This window comes from Rhinichthys klamathensis, unplaced genomic scaffold (assembly GCF_029890125.1).
Source record: "Rhinichthys klamathensis goyatoka isolate OS25496 unplaced genomic scaffold, OSU_Roscu_1.1 h1tg000172l_1, whole genome shotgun sequence".
NCBI lineage: Eukaryota > Metazoa > Chordata > Actinopteri > Cypriniformes > Leuciscidae > Rhinichthys > Rhinichthys klamathensis.
Window position 1 is genome coordinate 571,187 of NW_026606702.1, and position 27,955 is coordinate 599,141.

The 27,955-nt window shown below is 39.1% G+C and overlaps 1 protein-coding gene across 1 annotated transcript; it reads right to left on the reverse strand.

Moving 5' to 3' along the window:
• Positions 1-1,920: 1,920 nt before the first annotated feature.
• Positions 1,921-27,935, reverse strand: mtnr1c (melatonin receptor 1C). The gene is made up of 2 exons (XM_056260055.1): positions 27,239-27,935; positions 1,921-3,057 (listed from the first exon to the last, which is right to left on the reverse strand). The coding sequence occupies exons 1-2, from the start codon at positions 27,432-27,434 to the stop codon at positions 2,168-2,170; spliced, it is 1,086 nt and encodes a 361-aa protein (XP_056116030.1). The 5' UTR covers positions 27,435-27,935; the 3' UTR covers positions 1,921-2,167.
• Positions 27,936-27,955: the final 20 nt, after the last annotated feature.

Genomic DNA, 27,955 nt, shown 5'->3' on the forward strand with positions numbered 1-27,955 from the left:
TTTTCCTTTTTTATTACTGCAAAAAAAAACACCCCAAATCTTTTCAGTCCGTAACTTGGAGACGCACCTGATATGCAAACCATCCATATACAAAGAGTTTACAAAGGAATTTACACACAGAGCATCAAAACATATTTTTCAGTGTCGGTTGCCATGGTATCAGGCAATCTCTATAGGAACTCAAGAGCAGACAGACTCGACAGTCTACAGTAGTCTTATTTTCTCAGTTTTTTAGCTCAAGTCTGCTCAAACAAAAACATAAAAAGGCTGATAACCACTCCATTTGTTAAGGAATGTTCATTCTACAAGGAATACCATTATCATCTTCTAGCCTCCACACAGACATAGATATATGGTACGACGGTGCTAAAGGCACACCTCAGTTATAGGGATTTTTTTTTTTTTTTTAATTCTACACTACTGCCACCTGATGTAGTTTTTGTTCCTTGCCACAGTCACCTTTGTATAGTTCAGTTGGGGTTTAAAAAATATTAATATTCAGTAATTTTATTGAATTAATGCACTGACCCAGTGCCAGCTTTTGTACTGAGAGTGTAGTACTCACGATCCCAACCTTTATCTCCAGAGTGAAATTACAGATGGATAGACGGTGATTGTTTTTGAACCGTTACATTTTGATGTCCGGTGTTGTAAATAAATAGTGCTCATAAATGGCTGTTGTCTGTTGAGACAATATTCAATTTCTCACTTGAAACGGACTAGAGACTTAGACCCAGAAACAGTATTCTATACTTCACAACTTTGGAAGCAGGTCATTATTATGCAAAATATAAGTTGATACTTGTTCAAAATTCCTTCAACAAAGTTTGTACCATATTATTTATTTAAAAACATAAATTAATTCAATAAACATTCCTTTCATTAACATTAGTTCATTTTTAAAAAACAGAAAATGGAATTTAAAAGATTCTGAAATCTTCTTACACATGAGATATCATTTAATATGGCTTAAAATAAATAATATTTTATATTATAAATTTGTGATTATCTCCAAGGCCGACACCCAACATAATAGTCAGCCAGCTATTTATTATTAGTTCAATTAATGTGCCTGTAGCCCCAGGGACGCTTTTCACCCCAAATACCATTCTTATATATATTTTCAGTTGACAAACCAAGTTTAATTTCTTTGAACAAAACTTGAAAACAAGATCTTTGTCTTGAAATATATTTGGTAATTTGGATTCTTATTTGCTATATAACCCTATAATGGCGCTTTTCCACTGCTGGTACGGCTCGGTTCGGCTCGCTTCGCTTTTCTACTGCGTGGTACGACTCGACTCGGTACGGCACGGTTCGGTTCGCTTTAGCTCGGTTGCTTTTCCACCGCAGTTAGTACCCCTTCAAAGTGGGTGGGACTGATTGTTATTTTGTCCCTACACTGTTTGTAGGTCCGGTGATAGCCGTGTGCGGCTAAGAGCTGAGCTACTTCTTGGAACACTTTTTTATTCCGTTTTGCCCCATCCAGCTCTCGCTGGATCCGCTCCTCGGCAACCAACGAGAGGAACGTCTGCACCTCGTCCACTGACCACGATTCAGCCATTTCTTTTTAAAGTTTAAAAAACAGATGCTACCGCGTTGGCTGTTGTCTACTGGTTATTTAAATCTAGCGGGTTTAGTGTCCAATGACGCTGGTAGTGACGATTCTGTCTGACCAATCAGTGATCTGCAGTGTTTTTACGTCACATTTTAGTACCGGTACGGTACGCTTGGAACCTCAACAGACCAGGTACCATTTAAAGTGAGCCGAAGCGAGCCGTACCGTACCGTACCATGCAGTGGAAAAGCACCACAAGTGAGCCGTACCGAACCGAACCGTACTATGCAGTGGAAAAGCGCCAAAGCGTGCCGTACCGAACCGAACCGTACCGTACTATGCAGTGGAAAAGCGCCATTACATTTTAAAAACCTTAAATATTAGATAAACCTAGTACAGAATTGACTTTGTGTTTTTCGCCCACGATCACATCAAGAATCATCCCAAATTTCCCGGTGTTTCAAGAACCGCGGGTGATTAGAAAAGTGCTGTGGGGATTTTTGCTGCAATCTGGGAAAATAAAAACATATGCACATTTTACCCTGGTCCACCTCTTGGCCTGTTGTACCCTTATATTGTGGTTGTTAAGGTAAATGGGGGAGTGATCTACTAGAAAAGAGTATGTGTTACTCTGCCCTTATACATGTTGGTCTCTTTCACGTTATTATTAGTTCCCGCCGGTGACTGTTTACTCTTCATGGCTTCAGTGTTGTACCTGGAACTTTCACTGAACAGCGCTCTTGGGGTGCAGAGAGCATGAAGAATCTGTTTGTACTCTTGCCTAAAGTTCTGGTTGAGCAACCCGTAGACAACAGCATTCAGACAGCTGTTGAAATATGCCATAAAGTAGCTGGTAACAAACAGCCACTCCGGGACATTGGGCGCCACTCTTGCAGGGTTAACCGCCACGGCGAGCCCAATGAAGTTCAGGGGCGCCCAGCACACGGCGAACAGTACGAACACCACAAACATCGTCAGGAAATTCCTCATGTCAGCTGCTCTGACCTTTGGATTGGGCCGGACACGACTTTTGACCCTAATCACCAATGTCCATATACGCAGGTAACAGAAAGAAACCACACCCAGCGGGAGAAGGAAGTGGATCAGAACAACACAGACTGTATAAGAGGAGCTTGCTGTCTGGGTGAAGGTGCAGGAGAAGATGCGTGGGTCGTATTTTAGGGAGCCCACAAGGAAGTTGGGCACGGTGGCCAAAGCGGTTAGCATCCAGGTGAGCAGCAGGTACAGGCAGGTGTTCCGGCGCGAATACAGTCGGTCGTAGCGAAGACTGTGGCAGATGTAGCAGTAGCGGTTGATGGCGATAGCCGTGATGTTGAAGACCGAACCGATCACACTCAGTCCCATTACAAAGCCACTCAGCTGGCAGTGCAGGGAGCCCATTGTCCAGCCATTGTGGAAGATAGCGAACAGAGCCAAGGGGTAGGGGTACAGCGCCACCACCAGGTCAGCAACAGAAAGACTCACCACAAAGATGTTACCTATGCGAGAGAGAAAAAGAGAGTGACATAATATAAATTGTATTTAAATATTTACATATATATTTAATTATCTAATTTATTTGAACCAATACAATTACGCATGACAACTGTTGGGCAACCCAAACACAACAGCAAAGTAAAATAAATAAATAATTAATTAAAGGGATAGGTCACCCAAAATAAAACAATTTGTCATTACTTGCATAAAAAAGAAGGCATTCTGAAAGCCATTGGAGTCCAAATAACATTGGACTCCATTTTATGGAAAAATAATAAATGAATAAACATTTCTTAGAAGAAAGAAACCATATGACAATTACTCATAACAACCGGACAAAGTAAATAAAAGTAAAGGAAAATTCACCCAAAATGAAAATTCTGTCATCATTTACTCATCCCTATATCAGGAGAGAAAATGATGACAGAATTTTCATTATATTATTATATTATTACATTTGATTGCCAGTGGACAACATGGACCCCACTGACTTTCATTGTATGGACAAACAACAACAACAACAACACTGAGACACGAGGCATCGACATGAGGGTGATTAAATGATGATTAAATTTTCATTTTTGGGTGAACTGTAGCATATATGAATACATACAGTACATATGAAGGGGGTATTCAAACTAATCACATTGAGAGTGTTGCTAGTAGATGTTCCCCCTGTATCTATTTGTATCATGAGGTGGATCACATGAGCTCCACTCTCTGCACTGTCATTGGTAGTCATATTATGTCATTGTACATTTGCATATAGTTGAACTCTGCTCAACTTTGTTGCATCGCCAACGGTCTCTGTTGCTCATGTCACCTCAAATCACCAACTCTCATTGAAAATGAATGACTTCCGGTTGCTTTGTCGCTGCAAATCGCTGTCAGTGTGAACGCCCTTCAGGGGACCACAAGGACTGCTGTGCACAGGATGCCTTTGCCAGTTACCATATGAGGGACAATGAGTAAATGTGTCTCTTTTGTCTCTAGCACCAAACCATTAGTAAAAATTGTTACTATTACCATCTTGTTTTTTCGCTTCAATTTTATTTTGTATCCTTCTAAATTTGATTTATTTTGTTTACTTGTCTATTTATCCTTATTTTATTATTTCATTTTACTTTGCATTTAAATGTATTTTATTTAGACAGATACTTTACTAAAGGAAATTAAGGTGCAAAAGCAGTCAGGCAAAAAATATACAGAGCCCCTAAAGGGACATGAAGGAAAAAAATATGAGATGGGAGGAAAAAATATATTTCAATGCTTTTGCGTTCCCCCGAGAAACTGCATTTGCTTGCAAAATGTTTGTGTTCCCTCAAGAAACTTTGTGTTCGGAAAGTTTCTCGGGGGAACACAAAACTTTTGTGAGCGAACACAATAGCATTAAAATATATTTTTTCCTCCCATGATCTCATATTTTCCCCATGCAGCATTTCCCTTTTATTGCTCCTTAAAATGTCACCACATATTATACAGTAAATAACAAAACTATTACATTTTATTTCTTTAATTAAAAGCTAAGCAGCATATGAGTTGCCAATAAAGAAAGACAGGTATTTGAAAGGTATTTGAATTTGAGAAAAGAATCTTGCACTGACTTTTCTTGCTCTGTGATATCAACAAATAGAGAATAGTGCATCTCTGAGAGTATATGTGTGTTTGAAAAGAGTGAGCTAGACAGAGAGAATCAGAACTGTGTGGACCGACAGAATACAGACACCAATATGTAATTTATAACTCGATTAGGGAGGCGCTGTAATAACTATTATCCCACCCTGACTAACATTAATTCTCCTCACACTATTTAGGTGAGAGAGGATGCTAGTGCAGTTGACTGCAGCTTCTCAACCCATGCATTTTAGTTTTCATGTAATTAAATAATTTATCTATTTTTATTTCATTTTTCCAGTTTAGTTAAATGTTGTTTAATTTAATATAATAATTTACTGTGATATTGTACTTTACTGCTATCCTACTTTTCTGGCGTTCTCACTTGGTGTGACTGGTGTGGTATCTGTTTCTTCTGGCCCTGTGTGTATCAACGATGATATGAGGTTGAAGTTGGGGTGTGTGTGGATCCGTTGTCGGCCTGGTGGTCCGCTTGGGTATCGCTTAATGACATTTGCGACTCTTAGTACTGTGATTTTCACAGTTCGTCAAGAATACTCGGAAGGTCAAATGGTGGAATGGGCTAGCAGTTACAAGTATCTTAGGCTTATCATTGATAATAAGTTGTGTTTCGATACTCATGTTGAGGCAGTATGCAAAAAAAGTCCACCAGTGGTTCTCAAACCTGTCCTGGAGGATCACCAACACTGCACGTTTTCTTTGTCTCCTAATCAAACACACCTGATTCAACTCATCAGCTCATTATCACATGGGTTAATGAGCTGATGAGTTGAATCAGGTGTGTTTGATTATAGGGAGACATAAACGTGCAGTGTTGGTGGTCCTCCAAGACAGGTTTGAGAACCATGGGTTACTGTCAGTGTCTTCAGAGGCGCTCTATACTTTTAATATCAGTAGGACTCTTATGACTTTTCTATATGTTGTTGGAATGGTCATGTAAATAACGAAATTCATTGAATGGCCTTGTCAACCAAGGTAGTAAGATTATTTGCATTAAGCAGATTGGGTTGTCAAATACCTTTGAACAGTTTGTCTCACAGAAAGCTATAGAGCTATTCTTGCAGATTGTACTCCTCCAACTGCAGTTATTCCCACTGCTGTAAGGGTTTTAAACTTGTAATATGTCAGAATGTTGTGTTTTTGTTTGTGTGTTTTGTGTGATATGGTTACAAATTTTATGCAGCACCAAAAATCACCCTTTGGGTCCCTTTGAACATTGGATATCAGTATGCTGTTTTCTTTTTCTATATTTGTCATTCTTGTCTACGTTAATTTGATTTTGTGAAATATGAAATCAAGGCTCTGGAACGGCAAGATTATAAGGTACTCTTTTTCGGAACTTCTTTTACTGGGTCATCATTTGTCTCCTAGCATTTTTATTCAAGAAGTTTATGCTCATAGACCTACATGCTAATATCCTCAGTCTTTGGATAAGTGTGACAAGAATGCAACTTCCAAAATCAGTTTCACTCAGTTGTATCCCCGTTCAATGAACAAGGTTGAGGCGTTCCTCTATGATATAATTCTGGATAAGAAACTTGACTTTCTCTGCCTCTGTGAGACATGGCATCATCCAAATGACTGTTTAAATCCTATCTCACTGTTCATTTCCAGTACGTATGTTTGAGGTAAAATAAATCTGAACCAAAATTGGTACAGCAGGGTGTCCCGCAGGGTTCTCTGTTAGGGCCCATTTTGTTTCGCATATGTTGCCCCTTAAATGTACTATGTCAGAACGCACCCTGACCGTAACTCTACAATAACAGTGCTTACAAATTGTTTGGATGAAATAAAAGCATGGATGCAAGAACATTTTCTTAAAATCGAGTCAAAAACTGAAATTCTACTTTTTGGAATGCCGACAGCTCTGCATAAACAATTTCAATTTGTTAACTGGTTCCTATTCAGTATCTCCATCGTTTCAAGTGCGCGATCTTGTAAGTGTGTCGTCACTTACAATAAAAAATCAATGAGGCCACAACATTGCACAGCTTCTGGTTGTGAATCTGCCGAGATTTAAATTCCCGACATGTGATAACCTTTAACAGGTGAGAAAGTGTTGGTTTGTGTTTTTTATATGCATTAACTCAATATTACATATGGTAACTTTTTAATGTTGTTTTAGCTGATGCCTTCGTCTTGTAGTATTGTGTTAGTTTAGCAAAATCATCTGTTAAAGTCTATTGCAGATATAGATGTTCATACATCTTCTAACTACGGTTGCAGACTCGATCAACTTGCTGTTGAGTGTTCAATGACCGATCTTTGACCATCCCAATATATGGCAGACGGCTTATGTATAGCGGTCCATAGAAACAGCCTCTAATGAGGCTGAGGCTACATCTATGTGTCTATGGTTTTAAGACGCATCTTTTTAAATCTGCTTATTGTCTTCGAGTGTTTTTTCTTTTGTTTGTTTGTATTCTCTCTGTTTTAAATTTTTTTATTGTTTTACTGTTTTTAGTATTATTACTCTGTGGTGTAGCACTTTGGGTTTGAAAAAATTGCAATATAAATTAAATGTATGGTAAAGCTTTAGTTTAGGGCCCAATTCTCAATATTAAGTTGCTTATTAGCATGCATATTACTAGGATGTTGGCTGTATATTAGTACTTATAAAGGACATACTCTATTCTGCATGTCCATATTCTACATCCCTAATCCAATACCTAAACGTAACTATTAATAAACAGCAATTAGGAGTTTATTGTGGCAAAAGTCTTTGTTAATAGTTTTGTAGATCATAGTTAGAACTGGGCCCTAAACTAAAGTTTGACCAAAATTATTATTACACTCTATATAGATAAAGAGAATAAAACCGGAGTAATTCAGGGTCATTCAATCTCAAAAATAAAATGGCCAGACACAGCCATCTTCTCTTAAAATGACCTCATTGTGTCTTTGCAAAAATGCATTTATTATTGAGTTGCCCTCAAAAAAACATTTACAAATCTTTTGCTGAATTCAAATGGAGCTCATTTCCGCAGTTTCAATTATTCTTTGGCTCTTCGCAACACTGATCGGGTCACACTTGTTTTGCTCACAATTTTCCATTCATGAACCCTCATTGATGGTTTCCCTCCATCACAGTCCATCTTGAACCAAAGGAGCTGAAAAGATTATGTGCCAGGAAAACTTGATAACTCATGAAGGTTGCATTCATGAGTGAAACAGATTCAAACAGACTGATAACCAGTGATGTCCACTTATGCAAATGAAGTGATTAGACTGGGCAACACTATATATATATTTTTTGTTGTTGTTGTTTAAACATACTTGCAGATAAAGCAAAAAGCACATTTTTAAGTCTCTGGTATTCTGTCTCCTAAGCTGGAGTAAAACATGTATGCCTCCTTCCCATTTGAACTCCTTGGAGGTCAGTGATACCATTGGTGTCAGAACCAATCCCTGCTTGTCATATGATCATTTTTTACTTGAGGTCGGAGAACACTCATAGCTTGTTCTGTCTGCAACAAATGCAGATTGTAATGTAAAACTCCCTTTTTCCCCCAACCAAAAGAGAAACAAGATTCAGTTACAGATTATGTTGGCCTGGTGCGCACAATCACACACAGACACAAAAAGGGATTTTAGACAGCCCTAAATCTGCCCCTTTCTCACCATGTCACCTTTAGCATCAAACATGATTTATCCTTCCATTTCAGTTAAATCTATAGTGGCATTTTGACTAGTGTCTCAGCCTGCCAAACATTTGTCAACTCAAAGCCACAGCTGACATGAAGTGTGCATTGACAAGACCACCATCTCCCGCCATCAGTCTACCACGAGTCCAATAACCTGAAGCATCACACACAGGACGACAAACAGCCAGGGCTACCTCAGCTCTCTGTGCTGAAATTACACACTATTCATGGGGAAGTGTGCAGAATTCATAATCATAAAATATCTATACTTCTGATATGTACTGTATGTTGTCATGATGATTGATACTTGCATAATAATTGATACTTGCATACTAATATCAAATCTATGTGTTGTGTTAAACAATTTATTTGATTAACTGAAGATGTATCATAAGCTCTAAAGAAATGAAACTGTAACAAAATGAACCACGTTAGCAAATGCAGTGTAAAAAATGTCTTATGTACCCTTTTTTTAATGTCTTACCTTTACCCTTGCATTTATTTTAAAAGTCAGAGGTGAAACCAAAGATCTCAAAAACAACCAGTTTAATGGCTTTTAAATAAAATGTTAATAAATATAATAACACATTTTTTCCTCAATAAGTAACAATAAGTCTGATTCACTAATCGTAATTATACACATATTTGTGCGTAAAATAATTCATGCAGAAATCGGTCATTGAACAAATGATTGCAAACACAGGTAAAATATGAATGGAGTTTATTGAATGACATAAAGGTGATTGGCAGGTGAGTCTCTTGATTGCAGACAGTTCTGGTGATACTGGCATGTGAATGAATGTCTTATCCTGAAGAGAAGTGGCTGGTGGGCTGAAGACTAGCAGACGATGACACACAGAAGACAAGACAGTTCGACTCACAGGTAGTAATCCACGGATAGGTAATCAGGTAGTGTTCAGAGTCACACAACGAGACCAGACCCTGGGATGTGGTCGTGGATGGTGACTGCTTAAATGGAGAGGAGCCGATGAGGGTGAATGAATGATGGCGGTGGATGATTGTGAAGTGTGTGCAGGTGTGAGCCAGGAGGGATTATGGGAAATGAAGTGCAGTGGTGACAGGACTGGTGACTGACAAAATCATAATTCATTAGTTTCTTTCTAACTAAAACCACATACTGTATGTAAAAACAAAAAACGCATTCTCCCGGTAGCCTCATTATTTTATTTTTTATATATATATTACTAGAAATTAAAGGGTTAGTTCACCCAAAAATGAAAATTATGTCATTAATGACTCACCCTCATGTCATCCCAAGCCCATAAGACCTCCGTTCATCTTCGGAACACAGTTTAAGATATTTTAGATTTAGTCCGAGAGCTTTCTGTCCCTCCATTGAAAATGTATACACTGTATACTGTCCTTGACCAGAAAGGAAATAAAGACATCATCAAAGTAGTCCATGTGACATCAGTGGGTTAGTTAGAATGTTTTGAAGCATCGAAAATACATTTTGGTCCAAAAATAACAAAAACTCCGACTTTATTCAACATTGTATTCTCTTCCGGTTCTGTTGTCAATCCGCGTTCAGTGCCGCTGATGACGTGTTATCTGGTGCGTCCGTGTATTCGGGTTCAAATAAATATGGCTGGGCAAAAAAATGCAAGTCTTCCTCTTTGTCGAAATCCTTAGACATGTTTGCGAAGATTGTTTTGTTTACAGCGTGCGTCTCCCTCAGACTGTAAACAAAGCTCGGGCGCACCAGATAACACGTCAGCAGCATCTTACATCATCAGCGCCACTGAACGCGGATTGACAACAGAACCGGAAGAGAATACAATGCTGAATAAAGTCGCAGTTTTTGTTATTTTTGGACCAAAATGTATTTTCGATGCTTCAAAACATTGTGACTAACCCACTGATGTCACATGGACTACTTTGATGATGTCTTTATTTCCTTTCTGGTCAAGGACAGTATACCGTACATACATTTTCAATGGAGGGACAAAAAGCTCTCGGACTAAATCTAAAATATCTTAAACTGTGTTCCGAAGATGAACGGAGGTCTTACGGGCTTGGGACGACATTAAGTCATTAATGACATAATTTTTGGGTGAACTAACCCTTTAATTAACAGTGAGTGACTATTTTTTAAAGTAGCCTAGTAAGTTTTTTTAAGTAACAATGAATTAAATTATAATGAAGTTTGATGCAAATCAAAGGAGGTTTTATGCAAATTACTTACTGTCTGGATCCACACAAGCTCCTTACTTCATTTAGAATAATGTAGATTTATTGTTAGAACTAACCTGTTAAAATTTTGCTCAAGAACTTTTTATCCGCACATAAATACGCAAATTTTACAACATTATTGTGAATTGTAGTTAAATTATGATCAGAAGTATCATAATAATCATCATAATAGTATTAATATCAGCAATATTGGGCTTGATAATACTTGAAATCAGATCAAAAAGAAAATGCTAGCACCTTGCTCTACTCTAATAAGAATCCTGATTGATAGGTTAAGTTCTGCTTATTTAATTTTTATGTAACTCAGCTGATCAAATGTAAGCAATTTTGTACAATTGGACATATTGTCAAGATACAAATCCCTTAAGGTTGCAATATCTATTCAGCTGAAACACATTTTCAATTGTGCACTCAAATGCCTCAGTGGTCTGATTCTCTCCAGCAGCTCATCACTGAAATCCGAGCAGAATCTAAGCTCAAGTCGGACCTTAGGCTCCATAAAGCAGTTTTTGACATCTTTCTTAGTCTCTGGAAATGGATCCTCTGGCAACAGAGTCAAAATGGTCAGGGAATTGCACACAGGTCACTGTGGGTTCTTTGCACTGACATTTACAATGACATTTATATGGAGAGTCAGTGCTGTTGGCGGCGGACAAAGATGTTGTTTCTGAGCGGGAAAGTATTTCGGACAAAACCTAAAAAAAGGAATCTCTTGCTTTTTCTGAGTTAAAGGGGACCTATTATGCCCTTTTTCAAAGTCTTTTGTTTTTGGGGTCTACTAGAATAGGTTTCATGCTTGAATATTGTTCATTGTCTCGCACGCTCTTTTTAATTCCAGTTTCTATGAAGCCCCTCCTTCTAAAAAGCGCAATGTGCTCTTATTGGATGGCTTGACCAGTGGGTTGTGATTAGTCAACTACTTTGAGTGTCTTTCAGAAATGTTACCCCTTACTATAACCGCGAGATTCAACACACTAACACAACTCAACCAGGCCTCGCCGTTTTTTTGTGTATGCCTTAAGTGGGATTTATTTAAAAGAGGAATATTGTGACATGTACGTTCCTGGAAGAAAACTCAAGACTACAATCGAGGCTTTTCAGGGAGTTCAGAAACAGTGCTATACAGAGAATAAATCCCTTTAGAGTGGATTTTGTGCTTTATAAATTTGCAAACCTTTTTCATGCACAAACAGCAACATCACACACGGAAGTACATTTTACAATTAAAAATGTAAATACAACAAGAACAAAAAATACATAATAGGACCCCTTCAAGACATTAAAGATGTAATGTGTCATTTAAACACAAAGAAACATTTTTGCATTATTTTGCTCTACCTTTACAGCTTGAGGTTCAGATGACTTTGAGTTGCAGTCGGTCGCTTAGTATCAGAATGAACCTACACAGCTGTCAGGGGATCAAAGTCACATGACCCAAAGTTAGAGTATAAAATATTTAGGGAACTATATTTCAACATCTAATAACACCACAGTTCATGAGAGATAAGAAGTGAATACTGAACCTTTCCTTTATCGCTATCCTCCAGCTTGAATGCAGAAGGGTCTCTTGTTTTTATTCCTCATCAAGGTTGAGGGACATAGGACAGTGTAATAATGACATGCTTGTTTTACAGAGACTCATATATCATGTTTGGGAAAGAGAGAGAGAAAGAAACGGAAAGATAGCGAGAGAGAGAACCGGATTTATTGTGTCTGTGGTTCAGATCAGGACAGTTCCTGGGACTGCCAGAGGATCACTATAAATCCACATGATTATCCTGAACAGAACAGTTTAATTGGTTTCCTTTCTCACAACTTCTCATGACAAACTCTACACAAGGACATACTGTATGTACAACCCTGAGCTGCATGTGTAAATGAGTCACATGGAGGACACATGGGAGATCTCAGCATAAAGCCTTTCACTTCTTATGTTCCTTAACTCAACATTAAAAAAATGGTTTAACTTTCTTAATAGGGTGTTACTGGGCACGATTCATCAGTGCACTGTGTTTGTCATCTTTCATCTGGATATAATTGACTCCACCTTGATTTCCTTTACAGTTGACATCACTTAAGCCAGTAATTCCCAACCGTAGGTATGAAAAAATATTAGTACGGAATTTGAAATAGTATAGGCTACTACTCTATTTCAGTCAAATCTTCAGGCTATTTGGCAGAAATGTATACATATATGTACACATGCTATTTTGGTATTGATAAAGAGGGTACAATGTTTGGCAAACACTTTTTGCCAGTGTTAAAGAATAGTGAAATAACACAGAAGCAACCTGTTCACACGCAGATGGGGTAATGGACAGATGCTTTGCCAGCTCAGGAGATCCAACTGACACCTTATTACCATAATGGCACCTCCACATTGTTCAATGTGTTGCCAAATTCTAAGACTGAGAAAATATCGATTGAAACAAATGTAAAAGATATGGAAACAATATTGTTGCCTAGCAGCAGCATTTTATAGGCAGTCTTCACAATGCTAAGCTACAACAACTCAACAGCTCTGATGAGTTTCTGCAGCGCAAAACTGGAAAAAAAGAACTTGGCAAACAGTAAACAATGAAAAAGGGAGAGTGAACCTGAAGATGGATGCACATGAAAGGTTATTTGCCAGGCAAGCATCTTGTCAAAAATATCCAAATTCATTCTCAAACTTCACTTTGTTGAAAACAGTAGAGAAACTAAAATCTTGGCGAGAGACTTGTTTTGAGGTGTCAGCATGTTCTGAGTTCTATCTGTAGATGTTTGAGCTGCAGAAATGCATGTGCAGTCTTCTTACATTGCTGAGGAAGACCAAAATAGATTTCACATCTTTGTTGTAATTTATGACTTCATTAACTGAAATATGTTTATGTTAATTTTTTTTTAAATGAATTATTTTAAGAGTGTTTTCTGCTGTGGACACCCAGCATTTAGAGTTGTGATGTAATGTAAGCCAACAACAAATTAAGTTAGCAATAAATATGCCAATTTAATATCACAGACTGTATGTTATGATTCCAACCTGTGTTCCCCTGTCTTGTGTGTTCTTGGACTTTTATGTTATTTCCTGTCTTGCTCCATGTTTTGCAGTTCTTTGTAGGTTTAATGTTGATTAGTCTCCCTAGGTGTTTCTTATTAGCCACGCCCCCTTGTTATTGTGTTGCTTGTCTACCTATAGCCCTTTGTTTCACTTGTTCTCTGTCAGTCATTGAATGGACAGTCTCTGGTTTAGCGTGTTTTCACCAGTTACTTTGTGTTTGCACTTTAATAAATCTAAATCTGCCCGTGGATCCGCTTCCTTTCCAAAGAAGCCGTCTCAAATGTTAGACTGTATCAGTAGGCTACCTGAGGTGTTTGATGGACTGAAACCAGGCTGAAAGTGCTTATGCAACCTCTCCACATACCCCCAACACACACACACACACACTCTCTCTCTCTCTCTCTCTCTTTCTCTCACACATACATGAACACACATGCACATGTCCTATTGCATTATGCAACAAAGTATATATAATTCTTATAATTAAACAAAATATTGGTTAATTAAAATATCCCCCAAAAAAGTCAAAAAAGTGAGTCATGAATGGTGTCCAAAAAAACTAAAACATATTAATATTATATCATATAGTGCCTAATACATAATGTAAAAATCGCATTTTATTATTTGTATATTAAAAACTGTTAGAATATAAAAAATTAAAGGGGTCATATAATGGTGCATGCTCTACAAGTGCAAGTTACAAGTTGATTGTACTGAAATATGTGTTGGCAGTGCCTGTACACAACCATCATATAATGATAAAAATCCATCCAGTGTTTTTGTTTTAATCTCCTTATATGTTTTCCCCTGCCTCAAATCGAGCCGTTCGCCCCTCCCACGATTGTTGATTGACAGCATTAAGTCAACACAGACCCGCCCTGAGCGAGCTGTCATCATAGTCCGCCATTGTTGATACGCTGGAGCAGAATGGCGTCTAAGCGATTGTGGTGTTCTGTTCTTGGGTGTAATAACGAACACAGTCATTCTGATGTTCCTAAATCCGAACCGCTGAAGACGCAGTGGCTGAGTTTTGTTTTCGAAGGGAATATTCCCCATGATCAACGTCAATGCTTTCATGTTTGCGCGAATCATTTATCGTAGACTTCTTTATAAATGAGGGTCAGTGTAAAGCTGGTTTTGCTAAGAAGCTGCTCCTGAAAAAATAATCGGTACCAACTATTTATGTTCCCTCTGCACTCCACGTGCGTTGTCAAAATGCCCGCAGAACAGAGGGGCGGAGTCAGCGAAGCTCATTATCATTTAAAGGCATATGCACTGAAACGGCGTGCTGAAAACAGAGCTGTTTTTGACCAGGTAAAATTAGTGTTTTCTTAAAATACTAATGAGAATTTTTAATAAAAGTATATTACAAAGTTTTCATTTAGACCCTAAACATTCATATTAACTTGTACAAAAATGGCATTATATAACCCCTTTAATACATACATAAAGTTATATAAAAATTATAAATATGATGATCTACTTAGCACCAAAAAGGGTTCTGCTATTGTTACAAGCCGAAGAACCCTAATTTGGTACTGTTTAGAACCATTTTTCTAAAGAGTGTACCCTTAAAAATAAAGGTTCCAAAGGGGTTTATTTGCAGTGATGCCATATAGAAGAATATAAAGTTCTTAAAAGAAACATTAGTGTAAAGAACATTTTAATAATTTTAGTGCATTGGAAAGGTTCCATGGATGTTAAAGTTTCTTCATGGAACCAGATGCCATTGCCAATAAAGAACATTTATTTTTAAGAATGTATACTGTATATACACATACACACTGTTATTTATACTGTATGTTATTAAGTGTGGTTCAACTAACACAGTGTCATCCCAAGACGTCATCTGTCTGACGCTTTTGACCATACGTCAACATCCGACGTTTTAGGGTACCCTTTAACGTCAGTTAGATGACGATCCTAGGGCGTCATCCAACTGACGCTTTACCTTTAGGTCAGTTAGATGACGCGGGTAGGTTTAGGTCTGGGGTAGGGTTAGGATTAGATAGCGTCTTCTAACAAACGTTAAAGGGTACCCTAAAACGTCGGATGTTGACGTATGTTCAAAAGCGTCAGACAGATGACGTCTTGGGATGAGACTGGGCTGGTTCAACAGTTAGATATTTTGTCATATGGAGATGGAAGATTCAGAAAGTCAAAAGATTGGATTTTACCTTTCTCTAAATCTTTCTCTAAATCTGGCTGTGAGGGGGAAAAGAGAAGTAATCTGCAGTTCACAGCTGAGTTTCAGGGGAGACAATTAAAATGCAATTACCTGTTACTTTCCCAAAGTACCTCTCTGAGCCAATTCAAGGTTATCAGTGAGGATGAGTTGGCTGATCTGCCGGTGTCTGTGCTGTCATAAATGTATGGATTGGCTCAGCTAGTCTGGAGCATTTATGGAATTAACTTGAAATGCATTTTACAGGCTTATTTTAATACACACAGATCAGACAGTCTAATTATAACTCTGCACACCTCATCTTTATGTCTCGCTCAGATGCCCAGGATTATATGTGTAACATTAAAATCTGCCATCTATTGTGTGTTAAATTATTGGATTATAAATCTCATGAGATACTAGTGAGATACTACCACCAGCCCCCAAAACTGCTCTGAACACACACACACAAACACACACACACACACACACACACACACACACACACACACACACACACACACACACACACACACACACACACACACACACACACACACACACACACACACACACACACACACACACACACACACACACACACACACACACACACACACACACACACACACACACACACCTTAGATACATAAGCACTAGGGTTATTTAAATACACCCATATTCCCCCTACATCCCAGTATCATAAAAATAACTGAGTGGAGGCACAGAGAGAAAGAGACGAGAGAGGCGTTGAGAAGAAGTAAAGTGTAATGCCTTACAAGTTACCCGCATGAATTCTCAGATCTCTTTTTTACATAACAAGTAGCATGTTGCTCGTTATTTACGCCAGTCTTTCTATCTTTTAAACGTATAATTCAAACTAATAAACAAACAAATCTTTATTTAAATATATTTCTAATAAATTATTTTATTTAAAACTGTTTATTTAAACCATTGTATTCATTTAAGATTTACGGAACCAGAAAAAAAGTAATGTAAAAGAATGTATACTTTCCCAAATATAACACTGTATGTCTTTAGTTTCTTTATATAAAGAGTAATTCAGAATGTAATACATAGAATTTTTAGAACACTTCCCAAAACTAAGGAGGTTATTTGGGGCACAAATGTATGTCTTCGGTAAGTATTTGAAGCAGTGTGTTTGCAAATGTTTATGTGTATGTATGAAAAAGAAAGAGAGGGAATATTTTCCCCTTCATTTCCATAAGTACTTAATGCTGAATTATTCCTGTATGCCAGCCAATCATATAAAACAGCCAAGCGTCCTCTCGGGAGCTCTGCCAACAGACGGATCAAACTCCAGCTATCTAAACATCTTCATACTGTGATAGGCAAAGGATCATGTTTACTCTTTTATTGTTAGAAAAAATGCAGTGAGGTATTCTATTGGCTGTTGAACTTGTCTGGTAAACTGTGGCAGTATAAGTGCAGGTCAGACGGTTGTGCCTGAGGCCGCAGCTTAAGCAAGAAAACATCACCAATGCCATCCAAGACTTTCAGAATCACTGTAACGCTCCATTTCAACACTTCTCCATCTGCACACAAGCATTACAGCTCAATTCAAACCCATTCATGTCAGAAAATGACCATATAAGAGCATTAACATGAACTGGAGACACATTCAATTACGCTGACGTTTGCTGTGTGTATCTGCTTATTGTGTGAGGGAATGGTGGTGAGGCCACACATTCTCATTAACTGAGAGTGTGTGTTGCGTAGACTGATGTGCCATTAACAGAATTTATGGTCCATATCAAACTCAAAATCATAACTATTCTGGAGAAGTGCAAAAGGGGCTGCCCAAATGCTAAGTTGCCATACTATTCAGTTGCTAATGTATTCTCCTCAGCAAGCAGCACAAAATAAGGTTTATGCCGAGGACACACTTAACGACTAGCTGAAACATTCTAAGACTTGAACTGAACACACTTACAGACTGTTTCCATCGACTGCAGGCAGATTTTAAACACTGTGAGCACCGACATAACGCGAGTCGTAGGTATCAAATTACATTCTTAATCGGCCTTACAGTCGTTAAGTGTGTCCCCGGCTAAATTTAGGCACGTTTACATGACACCGTTTTCAAGTCAAAACCCAAAACGGTACTTTCCTGTTATCCGGACCCCACCATCTAAAATTTCAAATACGCGCCAAAATCACTGTTTTCAACTCCCGCCTAATTACTACCAACTAGCCATTCAACATCATGATGAATCTTTGGAGCCTGCCGAACAATGAAGAGGACGCCACGCCATCAAATTTCTGCAAGAACGAGGACTTCTTCCGGCGGAGCGAAGATGCCAGAACAACCACCAGATGCAGCTCTACACCTCCAACGAGCACTACTGGAGATGTAACTTACGGACATGCCGCCAGAAGATCAGGATTCGCTCTGGCAATTGGTTCGCGTTCTCCCGTCTTCCATTCGTGACCTGGGAGATGACTTCTGTAAAGCTATGTCAGCGGGAACTCGGGATGAACAAGAACACTACCGTGGACTGGAACAACTACATGCGGCAAGCAAGTGTAGAGGCTCTTCTGGCGCGGAACCAAGGCAAGATCGGAGGGCCGGGCAGGATCGTGGAAATCGACGAATCTCTCTTCACCAAGCGCAAGAACAACGCCGGCCGTGTGCTACCTCAACAATGGATCTTCGGAGGAATTTGCCGCGAGGACAATCGATGCTTTTTGGTGGAGGTGCCCAATCGCAACGCTCTGACTCTATTGGCTGCCATTCTGGAGAATATCGCCGAGGGAACCACCGTCATCTCAGACAGCTGGAGGGGCTACAAGACGCAGGAGCTGGAGGCGGCCGGGTTCGAGCATTTCAAGGTGAACCATCGCTACAACTTCGTGGATCCGGATACTGGCGCGCACACCCAAACCGTGGAGAGAATGTGGGGATCGGCCAAGTGGAGGAACAAGAACCGGGGCACTGATAGGCACTTCCTCAAGTCATACCTGGCGGAATTCATGTGGAGGAGCTCAATTGGAGAAGAGGACCCCTTCGATGCTATCCTGGAAGAAGTGAAGATCCATTGGCCACCACAAGTATTGTCATGATCTTATATTGCTTTGTTGATAATAAACTACTACTACTTGAATAAACTATTGCAAAAAATTCAATTTTACTGTTTTTTGAGGTGGGGTCCAGAGAACAGGAAAGTACCGTTTTTGAAAACGGTCTTGACTTGACTTGAAAACGGTCTCTGTGTAAACAACAAAAATGCGAATCTCTGAAGACTATGACGTCATGCACATGCGTATTACGTGTTCAGTCTATAGTGTTTCATCGCCATCTAATGGCCTGGCAGCAAAATACAGCGTTTTTAGTCGTTTTCGCGGATCAGTGTGAATGCGAATCGTTTTGACAATGTCTGTCTATAAACTTAAAGGATAAACTTCTCCGTTTTAAAGGTGCAATGTCCAATATTTCTGAGGATCTATTGACAGAAATGCAATATAAGATCCATAACTATGTGTTCAGTGGTGTTTAAAGACCTTACTCAATGGACCGTTATGTTTTTATTACCTTAGAATGAGACATTTATATCTACATAACCGCGGGCACCCCCTTCTATAAAGGTCGAAATATTGTGACGTCATGTTTCTACCGTAGCCGACAGCGAACAAACAGCGCTACAGAGCACGTTTCGTCACTACCTTGAAAGAGAAGCCGCAGAAAGCTAGAAGCTAGCCATAAACACCGTGAGTAGTGACTTTTCCCTTGTCAGTGGTGTAAAATATGTAGTTGGATTGTTTCATGTAACTTAGTTCTCCCTCGCTGTGTTATGGCTTTGACAATCAGCTGATTTGATTAGCACGATTGACCGTAAAACAGTAACGTTACAGGAGTCACCAACCCGTCGATAGCGGTCGACAAGTCGATCTTGGAAGCATTTTAAGTCGATCGCGAAGAGTTTTCAAAACCAGAGAAAAAAAACAATATTTTTATTCATTATTATTTATTAATTTGTGTGTAGTAAATGGTGTCTAGGGGATGCGGAGGCGGACCTTTGCGCTCATGCGGACGCGTCGAGTATAAACAATGCTTTACGCTTTAACCACCTCAGCCACAGCCCTACAGCATAACAGCTCATATTAGCCAGCTAAACTTTTACTACCCTGTTAGAAAAAATATGTAGTTGGATAGTTTCATGTGGTTCTTCTCCCTCGCTGTATTATGGGTTTGCTATGTGGGGAGAAATGTGCTGGTGAGACAATCAGCTGATTACTATTATTATATTATGTATTAAGACCCTTGATCCTCACCTGACTATGGCTTTGTAAACTTTATCCATGATGTGGTTTTTAATGGACTGTGGTACAGAAACTTGGCTTACTCTGGCTATTCTCTGCTGTCTCAGACGACGATATGTTTTAGCAACCGTAGCTTCTTCGAAAGGGAGGGGTGAGCAGTGGGCTGAGCCCTTAGTGCAACTCGCAACCGAACCGCTAGATGCCGCTAAAATCTACACACTGCACCTTTAAGCATATCGTAGTCGTGTAAACGTACCTTAAATCATGTTTTCAGCAAATTAGCACACCTAAACCAGTTAATTAAGGTGTTCAGGATTACTTGAAAATTACAGACAGGTGTAGCATACTGGAGCAGGTTGGAATGGAGTCTGTGGAAGGTAGCCCTATAGGAGCAAGCTGGCTACTCTTGACTCAGTGTTTGGTTGAATTCAAAATAAGAGAATTCATACACTGCCAATGCCGAACTTCCCTCACTGTCAGTGTGCATTGCAACAATGAGAATAGTTTATTGCCTCTCCTCTGAAAGCCATCTGTTCATCAGCAGCCCTGAGTGTGTGCCAATGCCAAACACTGCTGCAATTTCAGGTGAGGTGTAATGGACCAACTGCAGTAGCTAGGATGCTGCTAATGGATACACTGTAATGCAGCAGTGAACATTTTCAATAGAGACTTTTTTCAAAACATTCCATTTTACCAATCCTAACCTTTTGAACGGCAGTGTACTTGTGTTTATATGTATACTGGTTTTATAGTGGGGTTTAGATGACAGGTTGGGATGCTTGACTTTGGCAGATCTAATTAGTGCCAGAATCTCCTGAACAGTGTGAGGGAACGCCAACTGAAGCTGGACATTAAGAAGCTATCAATCAGCACTCTAGTCTAAAGATGGGCCAGAAGACGGGGGTAAGGGAGTATTGATTAAACCCAACTCATGCTGCCAGAACCTGCACAGCCCCCATAAGCAAACCCGACGGCTCTAGAAATAGCCTGAGCTCAGAGGAAAACAAAAGAGGAATGGGGGCTTCAGTTTACTCGTGCCAAAATTCTAAGTAACAGATCACATATATTGATATATTAGTCCATATTTATTTTGGTTTGTTTTATTGTAAGGCTTATATTCCTTCTTTCTGAAGATTAGGACTAAACTTGTATTTACTGGACTATAATATTATATTAATAATATTAAAAATAAAAAATATTATTTAATATAGATATAAAAATTTATGAATGACATTTTTAAAAATGTAGATGAAGAAAATGATATAGATCAGAACGTATTTAAAGGTGCTCTAAGCGATGTTGGGTGTCGTCACTTCTTGTTGACGTTCGAAGTATTGTCAAACAAAATGGAGGCTAGCTAGACCCTCCCTCCTCCTCATCCCGTCCCCTCCCCCTCCCTTGTGTTGGTTAGGCGAACATGAACGTCCATTTAGAAATCCACGTCCATTTCCCCACCTGTCCAGCAAAAACAGAGCTACCTGAATGTCGGATTGGAAGCCCTTCTGCCGGCGGAGTTCTCGCCACCTTTCAAAGGCTTTTCCAATGTAAATTTGCGCGTCCCTTATCCTTTTCCCACTTCTTTGCAATTTGTTCATCAGAACGTTGTCTCTTTGGTCGTGTGTCGGCCATATCAAACTTAAAGAGAATATAATTCTTTTTTTTATATATATAATTATCACTTAATCAAACTTAAACAAAAAATTGACAATGGAGTGAAGAAATAAAGGAGATAAGTCATCCATATTACATACTGTATTATGTCCAAACATATTTCAACTCTTAGAAAGATAGGCTACTTAAGGAAGGGGCCCCAGACTTAATAAATTTTTTTAGAAGCATCAGCTTTAGAAAAACGAATCCTTTCGAGCTTGAGGGCAGCAACCATTTCAGCCAGCCGTTTATGAAAGCTGGGTGGTACAATGGACTTCCAGTCCATCAAGATCACCCTTTTGGCCACCACCATACCAAACAAAAGAGGCAGTTGTTGAGAATGTGTCAATGCTAATATAGGGTCAGAACACCCAAACAAAGCCAACTCTAAATCTGGACTGATTTCTTCTCCAAAACGTTTGAGTACCACAAAAAAATATTATTCCAAAACTCAGGGCAAAACGAAAAAGTATGAGCATGCGTCCCATCAGAGCTCTGGCATCTATCGCATAACGGGGAAACTGAAGGGTAAATTTTATTAAGTTTATATTCAGTATAGTGTAATCTATGCAACACTTTAAACTGAATAAGTTGTAATCTCGCATTAATAGAACAGTTATGAATTCGCTTCAGTCCTTCTTCCCAAATCTCATTTGAGATATTAATTCCCATGGCATTTTCCCATGCTACTTTGATGTGATCTGAAGAAACTGGAAAATGAGATACAAACAAGGAAACAAACCGTGTCACCAACTGTTTGGCATTAGGGGGTTGACCCAAAAGACAATACATATTATGATCCTGAGGCAACCCCTGAAACTCATTACAAAAATGTTTAATGAAATGGCGCACCTGTAGATATCGGAAAAATTGTGATTGGGAAAGATCAAATGTTTTATACAAGTGCTCGAAAGTGGCAAATTTTCCATCTATACAGAAGTCCTTAATCATGGACAGTCCTTTGCTTCTACACATCTGACTGGCCAGGCAAAAAATTATGATTATCACAAATGGACTGGAGCACTGAAGGACGTGTAATATTAGAAAAACAGTCTTCAATTGATTTAAAATTCTAATGGAATTGAGCACAACAGAATTTTTACATTGTAACTTCTTTAAAGATACAGGGTTCGAAAAAAGAATAGCGGCAAGAGAGCTACCAACAACTGACCGAGCCTCCATGTACAGCCACTTGGGTTGGGTGTCCATCAAGTTCTCCCCAGCTTGATCACTAATCCGCCAGAACATCATAGCCCTGGCATTAACAGCCCAATAATAATGACGGAAAACAGGTAGCGCTAGACCACCCAGCTCTTTCGGATTCTGCAAATGGGCCTTAGAAATTCTATGCGCTTTATAACCCCAAATAAATGGAAAAATGACAGAATCTAATTGTTTAAAAAAAGAATGTGGCAAATATATAGGCAGGTTCTGAAAAAGATAAACAAAGCGAGGCAGAGAGACCATTTTAATAGCATTGACCCGACCAATTAAAGATAACGGGAGTACCCTTCATTTATCAATATATATTTTTAACTTATTCATGGCTTCTATAAAATTTAGACTGAAGATTTGTTTACATTTTTTAGGAATAGTTAACCCTAAGTAAGTGAAATGATCCTCTGTTATTCTAAAAGGTAATGACCTCTGAAACTGAGCATCCAACCCTCCACCCAAGGGCATGAATACACTCTTCTCCCAATTAACAGAATAACCAGAAAAAGAGCCAAACACCTCAAGTGATTCCATTAAAAATGGCAAAGCAGAAGAGGGATCACTCAAATATAGAAGCAAGTCGTCTGCATATAAGGACAGTTTAACCTCAGAATGACCACATGATATACCCCTGATCTCAGAATGATTACGAAGATGAATGGCCAGGGGTTCTGAAGCTAGATCAAACAACAATGGGTTTAGACAACAGCCCTGACGTGTACCACGCTGAAGAGGAAAGAAAGCAGACCTATCCGAATTAGTAAGTATTGCAGATTTAGGGGAAAAATAAAGCATTTTTATGATACGTTTGTAATTCTCACCAAAGCCAAACCGATCCAGCACAGAAAACATATATATCCATTCTATTCGATCGAAGGCCTTTTCAGCGTCTAAAGAAAGAACAGCTGCCTTAGATCTCTTACTCTGATTACTGTACAAAATATTTAGCAGGGGACGCGAATTAAAAAATGAAAATCTTCCTGGGATAAAGCCAGTTTGGTCTGGGTGAATTAACGAGGCCACATGCATGCTTACTTATTCAGACGAGTGGCCAGAATCTTGGCAATTATTTTTTGATCGCAATTGAGAAGACTTATTGGCCTGTGACTAGAAGGCTCCGTAACATCTCTGTCTTTTTTCTTCAAAAGACATATATGTGCCTCATAAAAAGAGTCGGAAATATTTCCTTCTCAATCGAATGATTTATCATTCTAAGTAACAAAGGAGCAATTGCATTTGCATTGGCCTTATAACTCCACATGGCTCATAATGGCTTTCCCATTGGAAAAGGAATTAATTGCCTCCAAAATTTCACAGAGAGTAAACAGTTCCTCTAATTCCTCTCTGGCACATTCATTAAGTTTTGGAAAATCCACCGCATCAAGAAATTGGCGCCCTGTAGTGTTCAGCTCAGAACAGCTGGAAGAGTAAAGCTGCTTAGAAAATTCAACAAAACGATTATTCATTTCTTTAGGATGTGTTACTAAAGTACCATTCTGAGATTTTATTTGATGAATGGCCCTACTAGCCTGCACACCTCTTAGTTGCCTGGCAAGAAGCTTATCTGCCTTATCTCCCAATTCAAACTGTTTCTGTTTAAGTTTAATTAACAAATTAGAGACATGATCGCTCAAAATAGAGTTATATTCATATTTCAACTTAAGAATAGCGTTAAGGTCACTCTGAGCTTTAGATGAACGAAATGTTTGCTCTAAAGATGGAAGTGTGGATTCTATCTCAGCCAGGCGCTTACGCTTCTCCCTCCTCGACGAGGATTCATATGCAATAATATGACCTCTTAACACTACTTTACATGTTTCCCACAAACAAGAGTCTGAAACAGAGAATATAATTCTAACTTCCCTCTTCATGCTTCTCTCTCCTCCACACCCCCCTTCATGTGTACGCGCACTAACCCCCCAAACCCCACCCCCACCTTTAATTCTATGTGGTAATTTGTGCCAATTACCATGATTCATTTTAAATGAATTGTATTTTTTTCGCAGTGCATATGTCACATTGATACATGATGAATTTGCAACAAAATTATTATCTGTCTGTGGCCACTTTGCACTGAACACAAGAGATCCGTACTGTTTGACGTCTTCTGCTGAGCTCATGTAGTCAACATTTTGGCCATTTTATCAAAATACAGACATCTATGCATGCCATTTAAAAAAATGTTTGGATCAAAATGCATTTAATACTAATAGTATTTTATTTTTTGCCTATTACCATCATTTTATGGTTAAATTAACTGCTTTTTTTCAGTGCATTTAATTATCATTCTAAACTACAGCATACTATTAACAAGTAGCCTACTTAAAATAGAATTACATGAGCACAACTGCCCATCCACCATTATTTAAAATGCTTATTGAGAATAAATTCCACCACCAACAACCTCTTCATCAACAAACACAAACATCATGCCTTAGTAGTGGCATGAGCAGCACAAAAAGCCAACAACACATAAAAGAGCCAGTGTAATGTCTTCATCACTGTCTCTGTCCCCATGGTTTCCTGTCTCTCTCCATTTGTCCTGTGCCTAAAGGCATTAAAAGGCCATAAATAGAAATAAAAAAAAGAGAAAGTGCTAAAATTGCACTGGCAGGTTGCGTGCCTCTCTTTTCCACAGCATTCCCGTCGTCTCACATGATTCTGATATTACGGAGTTTTCCAGAACTAAATTCTCCCTAGAACAGCCTCACTGACACATCCTGAACATTGAGATGGACTGAACACTGATCATGCGTGTAAGTGTGTGCAATGTGCATGTGTTTGGAGCGAATCGTCTTGTGTTCGTCCATCCAGCTATGCTGGATTTCCATTCTGTATGCAAACATGCAGTGTTTCACTTCTACTCAAGCAGCTCAGGGCAGGCTGGGAAAAAGCTGCATGATCTGAGGCAGTGAGATTGCGACATGCTGTCTAAACAGTCAGGAATATGCAAGGAGAACAACACCATCCACACTGCATGCTTTTCTCATTATGATTGACGTGGTGCATCTCATAATTCCCATTTTGTGAAACCCAACATGGATAACTAACCACTGTTTTCAAATCATGATAAATTCTCAACTGCCAGAGCTCTTTAAACATGTGTTAACACCACACTGTGGTCTGATCTGATGACAGCACTTCAGCTCTGATGGAATGGATCACAGAAGATGTCTTCTGTTTCTGTCTGCCCTGCTGAGATTATGGTCATTAACAACAGCCATGTGCTGCAATCATGTTAAATAACTAGCAGTGAAATTGATAGACATATACCCCTCACAGGCAGAGCTATGTTCTCTCGCTCTCACCTGTATAAGATTACAAGCAAAGAAAGAAAGAAATCAGATAATGTAGCAACTTAGCAACAGGTCCTTTAACAGATGTACAAAGAGATAAGAAAGTGTGAGAACAACAAATTGACTTTAAGTCAAGTAATCAAATTTGGGACACCAACCACTAACCATGTGAACTTCAAAAAGTCAGATTTTCCACCAGTGAAGCACAAATGCTCTCTGGAGTATTTTCAAATCATGCTGGTTAACATGGATCATTAGCTTTTTCAAATTCATTGCACCTTTCATTTAAACGTTTCACTCCTATTGTTAGTATAATGCTGAACATATCATTTGCAATAAAAATAAAAAAATCTATTAAATTAGAAAAATTATTTTCACTAGAGGTTTCTCGACTTTTGGACACCGCTGTATGTGTGAGTGGTTGTAAGACTGTGCACTTTTAATTCCTGCAGCCCTATAAAAGTCTCACGTATTGTTTCTTCAACGCACAGCCTGCAGTACAAAATGAAGACCTGTAAAATGAGTTGTTTGCTGACGTTCTTCTGTTGAATTGATCGTGCCTTGGGTTACATTTTCCTGACACTTCTTTACACATCAAAAACGTGACATTATTATGTCATTTAACATCTTATATCCTATTTTGTTTTGTTGCACAACACAAAAAGTCAGCCATGTTTTGCTGGTGCCTCTTATGTAAGTCTGGGGAAAAGGTGCATCAAAACAGGGCACACGAAGAAAATCATGTTAACTATGTTTTGATATAATGCCATAGCCTACTATGACCAATCCTGTTTCCAATATTGCAATTAACAACCTCTATCAACTGAAAAAGATATGATTCATGCCAAACTGACAACAGCAGCTAGGAACAACTTCAGCCAACACAAAAACCCATCCTGCTTTAACTTACATAAGTGTATTTATGCATGCTATAGCCTACACAATTACAAATACAAACTCAGCAAAATAAAAAAAGAGAAGTATCTGATACAAGCTTATCATATAATGTTTGATATTTGCCTGACATTACAGAGGTCTTCACACCTGCATTCCTCAGTTTCTTGTTCCTGTACACGGACAGGATGACCAGTAGATTTCCAAGGATATCAGCCACGGTAGTGAAGATCAGCACGCCGGCGAGGGTGGCCGCTACCCCGGGAGACGTGTTCCTGGCGGGGAGGCTGTTGTTTCCCCGGGATAAACTATCCAGACAGCTCAAGTTCGCCTTCATCATCGCCATTCTTAGGGACCGGTGTAATGCCACATTAAAGTTTCTACATTGAGCCACTCTTCAAGAGAAAAAAACAAAGTTGGCGCGAACAGGTATTCTCGTACACGTTCCCGAAAATATAGCCAATCCATTCCACTTATAAAATGTCACTGAGGACTTAAGAATCGAATGCAATGTAAAATCCCTTTTTTAACTTCCATCGCACGATAGGCTATATGTCACAGAAGAATCCCTGTGAATTTCCCAGAAGCTCCCATTCAATTCTATTGCATGTTTGGTCGTCGGTGCATTGTAAGCCCCACAGTTATCTGGATTGTCACCTCGGATCACAGTGACTCACACACACTCCGGGCTGTTGCTCAGACGCCACACACATCACGGCACACAGACATCAGCGGCGGTCTGCGTCGCATCACCGGCGCCCGGAGCCTCCAGTCTCAGTCAGTTGTTCAGAGCCAATCTGAGCAGCGATTAGCGTAACGAGTTGTGGATTCAGTCCAGACCACCACCGTTAAAGCAGAGTGTGGAGG